The sequence below is a fragment of the Anomalospiza imberbis genome, chromosome 2 (genome assembly GCF_031753505.1).
Source record: "Anomalospiza imberbis isolate Cuckoo-Finch-1a 21T00152 chromosome 2, ASM3175350v1, whole genome shotgun sequence".
Taxonomy (NCBI): Eukaryota; Metazoa; Chordata; class Aves; order Passeriformes; family Viduidae; genus Anomalospiza; species Anomalospiza imberbis.
Genome location: NC_089682.1, coordinates 48,414,948 through 48,430,958, shown reverse-complemented (window position 1 = coordinate 48,430,958; position 16,011 = coordinate 48,414,948). Strand labels below are relative to the sequence as shown.

General features: G+C 41.9%; 1 protein-coding gene across 1 annotated transcript in view; it reads right to left on the bottom strand.

Moving 5' to 3' along the window:
- Positions 1 to 15,372, bottom strand: part of MYH15 (myosin heavy chain 15) — a 42,262-nt gene extending 26,890 nt beyond the window's left edge. Inside the window, exons 1-15 of the mRNA XM_068180833.1 lie at positions 15,224 to 15,372; positions 14,065 to 14,168; positions 13,395 to 13,538; positions 11,789 to 11,945; positions 10,385 to 10,412; positions 9,449 to 9,542; positions 8,162 to 8,179; positions 7,448 to 7,540; positions 6,070 to 6,133; positions 5,879 to 5,977; positions 3,909 to 4,012; positions 3,356 to 3,494; positions 2,685 to 2,803; positions 1,442 to 1,591; positions 971 to 1,141 (exon numbers count right to left, since the gene is read on the bottom strand). Coding sequence (XP_068036934.1) covers positions 971 to 1,141; positions 1,442 to 1,591; positions 2,685 to 2,803; positions 3,356 to 3,494; positions 3,909 to 4,012; positions 5,879 to 5,977; positions 6,070 to 6,133; positions 7,448 to 7,540; positions 8,162 to 8,179; positions 9,449 to 9,542; positions 10,385 to 10,412; positions 11,789 to 11,945; positions 13,395 to 13,538; positions 14,065 to 14,168; positions 15,224 to 15,317 — 1,578 coding nt within the window. The 5' untranslated portion in view covers positions 15,318 to 15,372. The remainder of the gene's footprint in view (positions 1 to 970; positions 1,142 to 1,441; positions 1,592 to 2,684; positions 2,804 to 3,355; positions 3,495 to 3,908; positions 4,013 to 5,878; positions 5,978 to 6,069; positions 6,134 to 7,447; positions 7,541 to 8,161; positions 8,180 to 9,448; positions 9,543 to 10,384; positions 10,413 to 11,788; positions 11,946 to 13,394; positions 13,539 to 14,064; positions 14,169 to 15,223) is intronic.
- Positions 15,373 to 16,011: the final 639 nt, after the last annotated feature.

Here is a 16,011-nt window from a genome sequence, read left to right as displayed (position 1 = left end):
GAATTTTTTGACTATTTTGTTAAAATAGTAACCACCCCATTGACTATTCAGTATGTCACCTTTGACTGTTCTGTATGTCACTTCTGCCTTAGGAGGCTTTATGATGGCTTCCAGAAAGAGTTTGATTTATCTTTCAGGGCAGCTGGACCAACTAGCATTTTATCATTCATGTCCCAGGAAGAGATGAATGAACCTCATAGCACTGGGCAGATTGGTTTTGAGGGATTAGGATCATGCACGATATCCTGCCCTTGGACAAGAAAGTGATCAAATAGAAGACCACTTAATAATCAGACTTTCTACTGCTGTTACAAATTTCCTGCTAATGCAAGATGCAAAATTTCATGTTTCCTCACAGATCAGCAGGGTTAGATGCTGTGCCATAAAACATGGCAGAAAGAGATACAAAGAGAGGTTATACAGCAGAGGACAGCTGTCCCCACCAGGACCACATTATACTACCAAAAAGGGAAAAGGAAAGGCATATCCCATGCTGTGGAAGTGGTAGAGGTTTCTTCCCTTTTCAGGGTAGAAAGAGCACAAAGGACTTTGCACATCAGCATGTAATGTGAGAAAGAGGAGCCTCATGGGAGACATACAGGGCACAAGACTGAAACATTGCATTTGCACAGAAAAGGTGACGAGTTTGATGTTAAGCATATGTGGTACAGACTAAATGGAGGAACAGCAGGGACAGAGAAAGAGAAAAGTGCAAACCAGGGAAGATGAAACAGCCATACAAATTACCAGTTACCCCTTGTTGGCTGCTGTTGGCTCTTTAAGGCAGAATTCCAAAGGTAAAGCTGAGTGGCCACAAATACTGATTTTCCTTTGATTCTGTATTGCAGGTAGACAGGCAAGAAACTTGTCATGCTGTTTATCCTACTCTGTTCACAGGGCCATGAGAACATATCCAAGGGAGCATTGTGAATAAAACCAATTCAGTGAATACTCCTTGGCATGTACATACCTTCTCAATTAGATCAATGCAGGCCTGCAGGTCCATGCCAAAGTCAATGAATACCCACTCAATGCCTTCCTTCTTATACTCTTCTTGCTCCAGGACAAACATGTGATGATTGAAAAATTGTTGCAGCTTCTCATTAGTGTAATTGATGCACAGCTGCTCAAAGCTGTTAAACTGCAGAAAGAGAGAAAAAATAAGCATTTGCATTGCAGTTAACGGTGGAACAGCAAGAAGGAAACTGTTTACAGCCCAAAGCATATGAGATGTTGTTCCCAGGAGCTATTGGCATGTCCAGCCAAATGGCTTTATATCTATTAATGGAAAAAAAAAAAAGTAAAATCATACACATTATATGCCTTACGGCTTTCTCAGTACTTTGCCCTCTGTTCATTTAGAAAGAGAAACACCCAACCAAGAGCTATCTCTTGGCATATTTTATGTCCTTCCCCCCAGTCCTCACACATTAATACTCACATCAAAGATTTCAAACCCAGCAATATCCAGGACTCCAATGAAGAACTGTCTTGGCAGCTTAGTGTCCAAGGTCTTGTTGATACGGACCACCAGCCATTTGAACATTCGATCGTACACTGCCTTAGATAAGGCCCCAACAGCATACAGAACCTAAAATACATGTTTTAGAATACTGCAGTGTGAAACAAAATTTACTGTGGAACACAAAGATTTTGGTGCAGTAGACTATTTCAATGTCTGTTTACAGTTTAAATGAAATTTCCCAATGCTTTGTATAATCACTAAGGCATAGTTAATACAATACAGTTTCTCCTATTATCCCTGCTGAATTTCCTTCAAATCACTGCTAAATATATGGATGTCTACTAATATGTATGGCAAAGTGTTCACAAAGTCCATTTTGGGAAACAGCTGGACAGCAAGTTCCAAATGTTTTAATCCATTATGTTTCTGTGGAAGTAAGGTAGCAGAAACTCACAAGCCAGAAGCCAGCTATAATGTCCAGAGCTATTTCCAGAGTAGGGTGGAGGTTCATGCTCAAGTTGTTCATTGACATTTGCTTCTAATTTTTGAGGGATGCTATGGCATGAGCAGGCAATAGGGAAAAGTCTGTCTTAAGTCTCTTCTTTAGCCTGTGCACATCTGCATCATCAGAAACCCTCTCTGTAGTGGTTTTCTACTTCCTGAGTGTGTACTACAGGCTGTCTTCAAACTGCATCTTTTATTGTAACCAAAACGCTGCAGCATCTTGTACAATATTGCTACAGTTGCAGCATAGCAACCCAAGGACTCCTTTTCCCTTAAATTAGGAGATAACTTTAAGTGGATATTGCCTTTAGCTAATTGAGGTCACGCAGAAATTAAAATTACATTAATAATGAATGAGCGATGAGTGAATAAATAATCCATGGCTCAAATTTTCTAGGTAACTATTCTCATCCAGGATTAGCTATCAATCCCCATGTGGTTTTACTGCACCTGGTTTCCTGGAGTGGCTGCTACTAACACATCAGAAAAACAATTCTATCAAAACTTGTGCTGGACAGTATTCCTTTGTCAGTCTCTTCCCCAGTTTCCCTCAATTTCACCATGTATTTCCCCAAGTTTGGGTATATAAAATGAGAACAGGTACTAGAAGCTCATGTTAATATTTCTAGCAGCTGTCTGTCTCTCTGAGATGTTACAGGCAAATACTCTAGGCTTGCAGGACATGTATCCAAATATCATGAAAGCATCTCCTTACTTGTTCAACACTTTGACCTTTGGTCACATACTCATTGCCAACTTTCACTCTAGGGTGCAACAAACCCTTAATCAAATCAGAGGAGTTGATTCCCATCAAGTAGGCAGCTTTGTCAGCACCTGGTCAGGAGAAATAAGGTTTAAATTTGCTTTAAACTTCTACATTTTAAAGTACATTCACTTCAAAAGACAAACTGGATAAAGGCCTTGGTCTCTTAATGATTTGTGGTAGGTATGCCTGTACTCTCCTTTATGGTAGGTCATCTGACTACTTTATACCCCAACTGCTGCAAGAATCTCACTTAAGAAGCTCTTCAGGTTTAGGGAAAAAATCATCTCCCCACACTGGTCATAGACAATTTCAGGTGCAAGAGAAAATAAAGAAGCAGGGCCTGAAGTCATGAAAGAGAAAGTTAAGGCAGTAGGATTTCACAACCATTTTGTGTAAATGGTCTCAAACATGGAATTTGATCCTGTTAGTCTGGCTGTGCTCATCTCCTGCTGAGTAAGGTTATCCACCACTGAAAAAGCCTGTTACAAATACAGCACTCTTGGCTGATCAGGAGCTACAGTGAGCAAGACCAAAGCAAACAGGCAGCTGCTTCCTCAGCACAGTGCCTGGTACATGCCAGACTTTTGAAGCTGAGGTGTAATTTTAGGTGTTATTCTTACTTTCAGTGCCATCAGCCTCTGCCTGCTCTTCTCGGGGTCTTTGCTTGAATTTCATATTCCCAAAGTGCATGATGGCACCTGTGAGCTTGTAGGAACCAGCCTTCTCATCAGGCACAAATCCCAAGATGTCCATGGCTTGCTGTGAAAAGGAAACACAGATATGTTGTCACTTCCCTGCTCAAAAGCAGTGGTGGATGCAGCCCCACGATCTACCTTTGCATGGCAGATATTACTATCCTGCCAGGAGGTGTTATCACCCAAGGCAGACACTGGAACAACCTGAAGACCCAGCAGTGGCAGGGGACCCAGGGGAGAGCTCTCCTCATCTAGCATTGTATATATAAAAAAATTATAAAAGGTGGTCATTACATGGAGCAAGGCCAGATTCAAAAGAGTAACAGTTTACCAGGCCTTGTGCTTCACAGTCAATGCAGTTAAGACCCAAACCTGCTTTTGCTTTAGTCCAATAGTTTCAGGGACAGAAGTCATGCTCTTCCCAGCAGTTTTCCTCCCCTGATCTAGGACACCCAAAGTCAAATCCATACAGACTTACATCTGTTGCCAACAATTCTTCTCCATCGTCCAAGTTGTCCACTGTAACCACTCCTTGTGAGCAGAAGTGGTAGTCATATGGGTTGGTAGAGATGAGGAGCATGTCTGTAAAAGAACTGACAAGGTCAAATCTGCCATCCATTCAGGTTATCAGAAATGGAGATGGAAAAATCAATTGTAACCTACATGTGTCTCTGCACTACTGAGTTGTTTTGTTGTTTTTATTTTAATAACTGCAGGGCTGAAACCAGCTCTCTTATTCTACTATGTTAGTCTGAAGATGTAGAGAAAGTGAATAAAAAGAATATGCAAATACTGCATATTAACATCTACTCTGCATACACCTCTATTGAGCTTGTATTGCAGTATATTGAGTCCATAATTTCCTGTATAGTCCTACTTTCTGCCTCACATGGTTTTAGGGGTAAAAATCCCATCTAAATAGAGAGGAGAAAAAGATTTTAGTATGATCCAAGACAGGGAATATGGACATGGCTCTCCTTTTTTATAACAGACTCAGAGAAGAGTGACTTCCAGCACCCTTTGCAGAAGACACTTGGCTTTTCATAAACAAAAGACAGAATATGGCTTGCTCCATTGTCACTCCTTCGTATCAAAACCCAAAAATGCAGAGTTGTTTTCTACAAAGCTAGCTGCCTCTAAAAGTACAGGCAGAGTCCTTCTTCCTTAAATCAACTGAAAGTTTCACCCACATTCCCCAGATCAAGGTTTGGTCTAGATTTCAATCTTTTTTATGCAGACACACATCTCTACATATCTAAATATGTATATATGTAAATAAATGGCTATCAGTATATGTTTATATGAAATCTTATTCTCTATAAGCTTGCCTTTGCTGTGTAGTCACCCTGATGCAAATTATTTTAACTATAGTTATGTTCATCCATACAATTATTGATATTTATACTTGTACATATTTAGATAGGGTTGTGTTTAAATACATACATAGGGTTGTGTTAAAGAACACATTTCTTGTCTGCAAAACACAAGCCCCTATTGGTTTCAGCCTCTTCAAGAGCCTGCAGACATCTTCCTGCTGGCCAGAAAGGTGTGTGCTGTTGTGGAGCACACAGTTTACGAGAAACAGAGCATTTTCCCAGCACAGGGATTCTCACAGGAATCTCAGTGCAAAGCTTCCTTGAAATCTTTCCCATAATTGCCATTAATTAGGCCATGTAAAGCTTAGAGTGTTAGGGACTTGACCACGCACTGTCAGGATAATAAGACTTCAAAAGAGATTATGATAGCTTAGTGGGAGTGTAGAAGAGCAATGAAGAAGAGCTCCAACATATTTTATAAAATGTGTTCCTTCAGAGCACCAATTGAAGTCAGCAAAGCATGTCACTTAAATAACTAGTGAAGGTTTTATTCAAAGCATCTTGGCCCCTCTCTGCCCTTCTCCAGCGGGTCTGTGTGACCAGGCTGAGCCAGGGGAAGCTTGAAAGAGGTAATCACCACATAATCAGCAGCAGGCAGATTTGAACATTCTCTCCTGCTACACAACATGCTGGAATGTCAGTTTTGTCACTTGGGGCACAAAGAGGAAACTAGCTTTTCTTTGTGGACCTATAAGCAAATCTTCTTGTATGTGAAAATCTGGATAATTAAAGTTTTATCACCACAAATGCTTTGGAAGCATAGCATTTTCCAGATGTTTTGAGACCTTGGATTACACAAATTCAGTGTGACACTTTTTGCCTTTATAGTGCTATATTTTAAAAGTCCTGCCTGAGTCTTATTCCCATTAGATTAATCTGTAATATGAGAAAAATGGTCTCTGCTGCTGCCACTGGAACAACATCTCTAAAAGATTGTATTTGATAGTGGAAGTTCAATTTCATCAAGTGGAAGCATAAGGGCCTTTCTGCACATGGGTTTGCATCCTAACCCCTTATCCACTGTCTATTCAGTTTTAGGTTCTTAAAAGCTGTGGATCCACATAATGCTTACCTAGTAACTCTGGTTTCTTTCCTGACAGGATCTGGTAGAAGATATGATAGTCTCTTTCACCAGGTTGCTGGAAAATCACTCGGGATTTCTCCAATAAATCTACTCACACGAAGGAAAATGCAGTGAGAAAGGGCCTTGCAACTTTCAGATGAACAATTGTATTTTTTAAAAGGAGAGAGTTTGCTGCTTACAAATCTCAATATCAGCAGATGACAGCTTGCCTGTAGTTCCAAAATGGATTCGGATAAATTTACCCTAATTCACACAGAAGAATATTCTAATTAGTGCATATAGTATACACAGAGGGAAACAAAGAATGCAGTTTGAAGGCAATCATTTGGCCCAAAGAATCAATTTATGCAAACTCCTTGGCTTTGCACAGGCATATTTTCAATGAAAAATATCAAACAATGATATTACTGTCTTCCAAGCCTAAATCTGTACACAGAGCTATGTAATCTGCTTGTGGAGAAAGGATAACAGTGTACTTATCTGCCAGGCTAAGATATGGCAAAGCACATGGCTTCCAGTTGCATGATGCAAGTTTACTATAATGCAGGACTCAGAGCATTAAGCCTGGGCTTAAGACACACAGGCTCCTTTTTTGGCTTCTCCTCATTTGCAGTCCTAACTTGCTTATGTCAGAAGAGTGCTGTGATTTTACACAGCTTTGCCCATTAAATTTACATATCCATCTCTCCCAATTCATAAAAAAATAGTAGTTTTCATTTAGTTTCTCATATTCAAACACACAAAAATAATTAATTTCCCTTCCAGCAGACAAGCTCCTTATACAACTGTGTAGCTTTACAGATGCTTACAACCTCTGGTCCTCTCCACCCCTTCCAATTTAATTTTTAACAGGATTTGTTAGGGAAGCATGGGCTCCAAACTCAGGCTTGTCATCCTCATGCCATTCCTTTTGGACCTCTCACACAATGTCTACCAAATGTGGCAGAGGCGGAGCTCCCAAGAGGATTGATCTCCGGCCAACCTAATGGAGAGGAAGAGAGCCCCAAGGTGATGGCAGCACAGAGGGACAAGCAGGGACAGCTTACTGAGCCAAAAAGGGAAACCTAATGGCTCAAGGATAGGAGTGCTGCTGCAGGGCGGGTGGGCACAGGGGAGGATATGGGGGGGAACAGGCGCTGTGCTGTATTTCTGACACTTAGTGGCAAAGTTTAGCTACTATAGGAATGGGGAAAGACAAGCTAGTGGAAAAAGGGGTAGGAAAATAATAAAAAGGGGTAGGAAAACAATGCAGAGGCAGTTCTGAGGAAGATCTACCACTGCTGTTCAAAGGGTTTTGAACCCTTTGGTTCAAAAAAAACTGGGTTTTGCTTTTCTTCTGTTCATTTTAAACAATTTAAACAGTTTAAACACTTTTCAAGCTTGATTTTTCTTTATTTCTCTTCAGGTTTTTGTTAGATCCTACTATGTTATTTTTCCACTCTGTGGAAATCCAATAATTTTAGTGGGCAAAATGCAATCTATGAAGGGATTATGACATAGATGTTATTAACTGGCCACAGTTGAATAAGATGTCACTAGATTATGCTGCAGACTTACGAAACGTGAGGAATTGTCGTTTCTCAAGGTTTTGGCATTTCCAAAAGCTTCTAGGGCTGGGTTTGCTTGAATGATTTGATCCTCCAAGGTTCCCTAGAAATCAAGGTTGAAGTACTATTGAGAAACCTACAGACTCAGCTGCCAGCTCTAGCTCAGCCATGCATTCACTTACAGAGCTGAGCCTCTGTAGCAAAGTGATTTATTTAGCTTCACCCCCGGGGCGGCACAGTGCGAATGGCAGAACAGCGAGATCATCAGTCAGTTACAAGGGCTTTAAAAGGCCTCGAACATTCTGCTGCTCCCTACTGTTTGGTTTTGTAGATTTATCTCTTGTGCCATCTGCATGAGAAAGAAATCACTTTCGATTTCGCAGTACTCTGAGTGTACTGCGGAGCATGTGGGGACACCCGAGAAATGAAGAACGTGTGTAGGAGAGGGGCTACTGAAGACAGTGACAAGCACTAGAATGCATTTGATTTAAAAGCACTCGGAGCTTGTAACATTTGGGATTCTTGGAGATGAGGAAAGCTTTAACTGTTGCTCGCACAGAGTTCAAGTTGGGAAGTGGATGACTTTTCCTGCCGGGGCTCCTGGGATCATTCACTATTCACCCAGGAGCCACACAAAGTGAAATGCTGAGGCTCATAGCACATCTGACAGAGCCCAACATCAATTCTGCGAGGCAAAAATAAAATAGCAAAGCTGATGACTTACCCCAGTTTTCGTAGCTGGCTGTTGACAAAATAGGAACACAATGGAGAGAAAAAAGAGAGAATGTGAATAGCAGCACAGAGAACAATACAAAATATAACAATTAGCAAGGTTAGCTGTCTCGTGAGCACCAACATACCAGCAGTGCTTTTTGAGGCCTTTGAAAAGCATGTATGGCTATTACTTTGCATTCACCATACATCACAATGGTGCAAAAACAGATATTGCAGCTGGAAGATGTTTCATGTAGGTCAGGTTGCATTTTCATCACCCTTTTTTACCTCAAAATTATCCAAAAGTTCAAGTGAGTCACAATCTTATTGCCTAGAACTTCTCTGTTTGCATTTACACTCTTTTATTCTTGCCACCTAGCAGCAGTTTCTTTTGTCTTTTCACTTAGTTGGTGTTTTGGTCTATCATAGGACATCTCCAGAGCAAAGCCAGGTAGATTTCTGCAGTGGAAGTTCAAACAATAAGCTTGGGATAGGAGCACCATTGTTGCATGAGCACAGCAGATTTCAGACACCACAATGAGCACCAGCCTCATTGCATGCAGGAAGCTGGCTCTGGACAACTCAACCATTTGTTAAGAAAGCCTTGCAGGCCTCAGGAGAACATATATTAGAGTTTGATGACATGAGATCTGTGCACAGACTGAAGCATGGCTAAAATTTTGGCCTTATAAATACAGTTCATAGGAATCAGTTAATTCACCACAAAAGAGCACTGAACCTTTCAAGTGCAATGAAGCTCATAGCAAAAAAGCTCATAGCAACGCAAGATAAAAAGCAGCATGAATACAGTATTCATTGTAACCTTAGAGAGCACTTATAAGCAGAATAGCACTTGTACAAACAGAAATACAGAAAAGCTGATTGAAAAAATATCTTTTGTCAAAGCAATCCTTTTTTTGTGGACAAAAAAGCTTTCAATGAAACAGACATTTTGATGAGAAGTTATAATCCTAGTCTCTTTGAAGACTATTTTCCATTTGAAAAAAAAAAATCTTATTCTTTACAGTCTACCTATCTTTTGACCAGTTATAACAGAATCAGAAGGATATTTAGCACACACAAAAAACAAAACTCCTGGGAAAAAAAAAATGTGGAAACAACAAGCATCTGTCCAGAAGCAGAGGTGGTGTTTCTGCTCCATCTGGAGCATGGTAAGTTCATGTGTGCCTTTCTCCCTTCAGATCAGCATGTTCTAGCACTTCAGACTCGTGAGGTTAGTTGTATACAAGAGAAGAACCTTGGGATTCTGAAATGAGTCAGCCAGCAGCAGACTTACATTCTTTTTACCAGTTTCACCCAGGGCTGCCACTGTGGCAAAGTACTGGATGACTCGTTTTGTGTTGACAGTCTTGCCAGCACCGGATTCTCCGCTAGAGGAAGGGGGAAACAAACAAAAACATTGCTTAAACAGCTGCAACTCATCCTTTTAAACCCTGTCCAGCCTGCTCCTCCTGTCAAGGCTGTACTCAGACTCACTGACTCTGGTACCTGCAGCCTGTTGCTCAGCCATTTCTGTGGAAATACCTCAAATTGACTGAATGAAGAGGTGCAGTTCCTCCTACAGCTGAGCTCAGAAGTCCCGTATAAACTCACCCTACAATGAGCTTCTTTTAGGGGCATGAGGTTTAATTTCAAGCATCCAGACTGACTCTCTGGGCTACACATATCTACAGTTAATGAGCTAGAAAAATCAGAGGAAAGCTGCAGTAATTTGCCAGCATTACCCAAGAGTACATGTAAGTTTGTAGAGACACCCAAGTCTCCATCCTTTCATGCTTGCCAGTAAATGTCACACCTGCTCTTTTCTGCTTTGGTCATCTCCCCCTCTTTAGATGCATCTACACAGCACTCTGAAATATAACTTTCAGCAAGAGTAACGACACTGAACAGAAGGAGTCCTCTGCGTCCAAAGACAGCAGCCACAGAAAGGCTAATCCTGCAAGGAGCAGTTTTAATTGCCTGCTGAGTAGTTTTCATGCCTACATGAAATGTTCACCAGTTGGGGATCAGAAATGGGCCAGACTCCATCAAAACTTTAGCTACTCCTTTCTCATGAAGGTCAAGTTAACCATCAGATGGCCAAATTGACAGTTACTTGGTTCCAGGCAATTTAGCTGAGATTTTAAGAGTCAACTTGTATTTTATCAGGGTTTTTTTCCTTTGAACTTTTTCACAGCAATAATCTCAAATCAGTCAAAAAAGAAAAACTTACGTGATCAGCATAGACTGATTCTCACGATCTGTGGAGGGAAAAAAAAAAGAAATAAGAGAGAGAAACTTAGTAGGGTGTACAAATCACTAATTATAATTGCAAATGAGTACCAGAATCAGTCATTCAAGGACAGGAGAGAATCACATGAAGCAAAGACAGAAAGATAAAAACTGGTATCCTTTAGAATGATTTCCAGAAGTTCAGGTTCCAGCCCTGCCCTGAATCCTTCTCTTGTGTTTTGCTCAGATTGGTATTAAATACCTGTCAGTTGTACACATTCATCTGTGTCTGGGAAACTATAATGAAGAAAGTAATTTCCTGTTCTGAAAACATTTATTCTCTTACTCCTGAGTGTGTCTTTGCTCATGTCTGACCTTTCTGCTCCTGCAATACTAGACCAACCCAAGTAATTTTGCTTTTTTTTTTCACAGGCTGTTCCTTAAAATGCATGTGTACTCCTCTTCAGCTGGCCATGCTACTGGAACTAAGCAGCCTATTGTCCACGCCTAATTGCCTGATCAGAAACAAGCATTTATTAGAACACTCTGCAACCCTAATATATTATTAATCAAGTTCAGAAAATGCTAAATCATGGCAGCTTCCCAAGTCATTAAGCCTAAATTCCTCTTTTCTTTTTATAATTCCAGTCGTCATGGCAGGCTACATATTGAGGAATCTTATCTGATAAAAGAGCATCTCTGCAGCCACGCACACATCCCCGCTGCCCGGTGCTTTTTGTGCCCTCACAAAAAGGTGCTTTTCCATTTTTTTAAAAGCAAGTGTCAGCACCATGTGTTCTGTTCAAGTCTCTTTTGGATTTATCCTTCTGACTCGCCGGCCCTGGTGTGAGCACATCGCTGCTGCCCTCTGCTGATAAACTCTTTTATCCCCAGTAACGCCAGGGTCAGGGCGAGGAAATTCCCCGGGGAAATCTGGAGTTCGCGACACTCGCGCAGGTCAGGGTCACGGCAGCAGTGTGACAGGGCCGGTTCGACAGCCACAGGGCTGGCCTTCACCAGCCTGTGAACACACACATCTCACCAGCGTCATGACACGGAGCGGAAACTGACCGCAGGTCTGGTTTTGAGCTTGGGAAGGCACTAATAGACCTTTGGGAGCTGACCCATTTCTGGATTCACTCAGCTCAGACAGCCAAATTTGTGCACCTGACAGATGGCTACCAGAAGTGCCTCAGGAACAGGCAGGGCAGTTTAGAATTGAAATAAGTGTACGGATACACACACATATATAAAATCATCACAGAGTGCCAAGGCCCTGTTGCTTGTGGATTGTTTTCATGTTTTCTCTGTGCTGCAGAAGCTCTCATGCACTTCCCTGCAGCACAGCCAGGCCAGTCCGACTGGCGAGGTGAAGGCCGCTGTGGCGGCAGGCGGTGGCACTTACTCCGCAGCATGTCGTGATACGCGTTGTCAGCGATGGAGAAGATGTGGGGAGGGGCCTCTGAGCGCCGCTTGCCTTTGTACGCTGCAACTACCTCCGACTTGTAGACAGGCAACCACTTGTAGGGGTTTATGGTCACACAGAATAAACCGGAGTATGTCTAGAGAGTAACACAAAGCCAGAGTGAAAAAATTCACTCAAGCGATAAGGCAAAAAGTCTTGGTTAACCAAGCAGGATGTAGAATTGCCGGCTGCTGATTTAGGCTTGAATTCTGACTTGAATTTCAGACTTTCTGAATTTCGGAAGCTACTGATCTGCTAAGTGACTTCCTAATTGCAATTCATGCGAAAACTGCAGATGTTAAAGAGTTTTCAAAAGGGGAAAAGTGGTTTTGAGGTGTCAACCTGAAATGAAAACATCCCCTCAGTAAAACAAAGGAGCACAAATAGACTGGTGTCCTATTGTGACCCTTGCTGCTCCATGGGAGTTGTTTCCTCTTGAAAACTGACATTGCAATGGAAAGTTACAGCTTCCCTGTTTGTACTCCATTTTTAGGAGGAGAAAAAACCTCCCATTATTAATTGTATGCAAGAACCTTGAGACAATTTCTGGTGGGTGTTCAAAGAGAAAAACCACATGATAGTGTTGTACCCCAAAGCTGTGAAACCTTTTTCAGCTTTTGGAGATGCCAGGTTGGTAAAAATCTCTTTATAGTTGCTCTTTGGATGATATATATCAGTTCTCTGGGGCCTGGTCACTCTGAGGAAGAATGAGCTTTGAGTTGTAACCCAGTTGGTGTCAGCTGGTAACTTTTCAAGTACTTAGCCCAGCTTGGAGTAATATCTTCAAAGAAACCCAGTTATCATAGGAGCACAATCACTATATGCACACAGATTATTGAGTTCAATTAAGTTCTAAAAGTTTCTGGTAAAATCCAGGTCCCTTCCCCTAAAAATAGCATTAGGACATGCTCCCAAAGGGCCTTAGCATGAATCCTCTGTCCTGTTTTCTAGAAAGAAAAAGAATCCACCCCTACCAGTAAATGGATTAAGGCAAGATGCCAGTTTAATTTTCTATCTATACTGATCTGCAAACAAAGCTATGTTTTAGGCCTTACATGTTCATATAGGGGTTAATAGAGAAACACAGAAAATGTTTGACAATCAGAATTGAAATGGGTAATGTTGGATTTGCTCTTCTGATGAATACCAAAAAACAGAGCAAGGGTTGGCTTGGAAAATCAATGGATTCCTTTGACTGATTTAAGACACAATTGAATGCAGCTAACTGGGAGCAAAATAAATCCCCATGGCTGGCATTGACATGGATTAATATTAGAAGACCAGCACCTTGACTTAAGAAAAATGTCCCCCACCACCCCTTTCCTGGGCAAGCAAGCAAAACTAAGGAGCCAGGCACCATCTTACTCATTCATTTTTGTGTTTGTGTTCAGCCAGCTTCAAGCAGCCTCTTTCTTGAGGTGAAGAGCAAGACCCTCACTTTTGTGACTTATCAGAGTAAAATGAACATGAAGAACACAACACGTTCACACACGATGTCAGCACTTGAAATGCAGGTTGCTAAATCCACCCCTGCAGTGGCCCTTACATAGATCATCCAGTTGCTGTAGCGCTTCCTCAGGTTGTACAACACAGAGGCCTCATTCAGGTGGGTCAGCATAGACATATCCTCAATCATGTCGAATTTGGGAGGGTTCATGGTCTGCACGTCATCTTCTTTTATAGTCATGGTCTGCAAAGACAAACAAATGCAGCAACACTGGAAGACACTGGGATCTTCTGTTGCTTCATACAGCTTATGGAAGAAAACACATTTTTCCCTCAGCAGAGGGACGTTCTCTAGGTCAATCCCCGCCTAGGTCTGCAATACCGTGTGTTTTCACAGGTATCAGAAGAATGGGGGAAGGCTGAGATGATAAAAGTAAGGACCACGATGCTATGGATGCAAAAGAATCCATGAAATTCGGCTAGAGCCTGGGTTTTTAGCTCTGGGCACCAAGCCAGAATTGGCTGGTTGCAAACCTCCAGTCACAGCCCTCCCCCAGCTGCGCAGTGGCTGATGCTCACCCACCCATCACTGCATTGCTGGTTTTCCCTTGGTGGTTTTTTCATGTGTTATTCTATCCTGGCATCAGTTACTGAGGCTTCCCATTGACAGCCCATTTCATGAAAACAGTAACTTAGCTGAAACCAGGACAATTCTGTAGGTTGAACTTCTGGCCTTGTTAGTCACAGATCAGACAAAACCAGTTGTGTACCCTTCCATCCGTTGTCTGCACGGTCACTTTGCCTTCACTGGTTTCTGTAATTTCAGCTTCAACATAAGCTTTCTTTTCATCGGGAACCCAACATTTCTTCTTCCCTGTGAAATTAAGAAAACTGAGGGTTCACCACCTTGCATCAAACATCAACACCATGCCTAGATAAGTGAGATTGCTGGATTACTTTTTCTGCAGAACTGACACAAAACCTCTGGGATTGCAGCAGATTGGCAGTGCTGGAAGCTGCACGATTAATCAGAAGGCATAGGGCTTCCAAATGTTGTCTTCCTTTGAAAATACTGCTCGGCTTCCTCTAGATCCTTCTAGCACAAGGTGTCAAAATATTTCACAAATGCTGGCTAAGCCTCAGCCTCCATGGGAAATCCATAATCATTATCACCAGTGTGGAGATGGAGGAACTGAGATTCAAGCCCAAATTAAGGCGTTTGCCAAGAAGTCGCACAGAGAATTTCAAACTGCTCAAGGAATCCAGCCCACATTATTCAACTGCCATCTATCAGATTTAACCTTATTCCTTCACATTCTTCTGAGTATTGTGTTGAAAACTAGCAATATTAATAACTCACATTTAGTTATGTATGTGCCTTTTTAGAGTTTGGAGCAGCTGCACAAGGTCTTTAGTTACAGCAACTATTGTGAATTGTGAAAGACCACAGTTATTGATGTATTCACACTTACTACTAAACCTCAGGGCCCATACAAACCCATTAAATGAAAAATAAATTATGGGAAACTAAAAGCTAACATCACATTATTATACAAGCTACAAAGCAAATAAGACATCTAGTCAGGCCACAGAAACATCAGTGTCTGTTGTTTTTCTCTAAAACTGACAGAGAGATGATTCCTCTTTTAGCAGAGTGGTACCAATACACCTTCCTTCTAAATCTAGATAAACACTTACTTGCCATAGATTATTTTTAATTTTTACCATCTGGGAGTTTTTAATAACTTTGCAGAATAAAGGAACCCAAACTTGTTTGAACCAGCTACCTCCAACAGCAGCAGCACAGCAGTGGCAATGGAGACTTTGCATCCTGCTTTGCTCTGCATTTCTTTGACTCCATTCTTATGTAACCCTTACCCCTCTGAACCAGCCCCTGGCAGCACAAAGGGCTGTGAGTCTGCAACTCACCATCGAAGGCCACGGTCTGAGCCTTCATCAGCTCCTTCTCGCTCTTTCGGAGGTAGGGAGCAGCCTCCCCAAACTCTGACATATCGACCATCATCTTGGCAAGGGTTCAAGGTGGCACAGCTCACAGAGGAAAAAGAAAGGCACCCAGTCTACCAAAAAAAGAGGGGGAGAAAAACAAAGCTATTTTATATTTTGTGACCTATGTCAGGAAATATAAAATGTTCAGCATACCATAGCAGGTGGCTGATCAAATGGATGATTAATGTTAAACATAAATGCCTAACACAAAGCTACACTGCACTTTTAGTTAAACCCTTCCTTGGCTCAATTTATTAAAAGTCAGACAGGTCTTGAAGGCCTCTAAACCTCAACATTGGTGTTATCTCCACAGGAGGATTTTGTCTCTTTTTTTGTGGCACACATGGTGCTCAAGAGCAGGAAGAGCTCAAGACCACTTGATTTTAAAAAGTGATTTTAAAAGTGATTTTAAAAACCACTTAGCAGGAGCCTCTTCTGGCCCCTTTCAAAATTGCCTGGAGCAGAGGTATGCTCTCCCGCAGGTCTCCCTGGGGCTGTGCCACTCAGCCCAAGCACCATCTCAGGCAGGCGTTTTCTGGGAAATAAGGAGCAAGACTTCACTGCTGCAAAGCTGCAGGGTTGTATGCCCACACTCTCACTGCAGAAAGCCAGCACTGAAGCTGGAAACAGCTCTGGTCTCTGCACTTCTCTGATTCAGGAATTGGCATGCCAATAAAAACAGGACTAACACGGCTCCAGGAGGTCCCGTG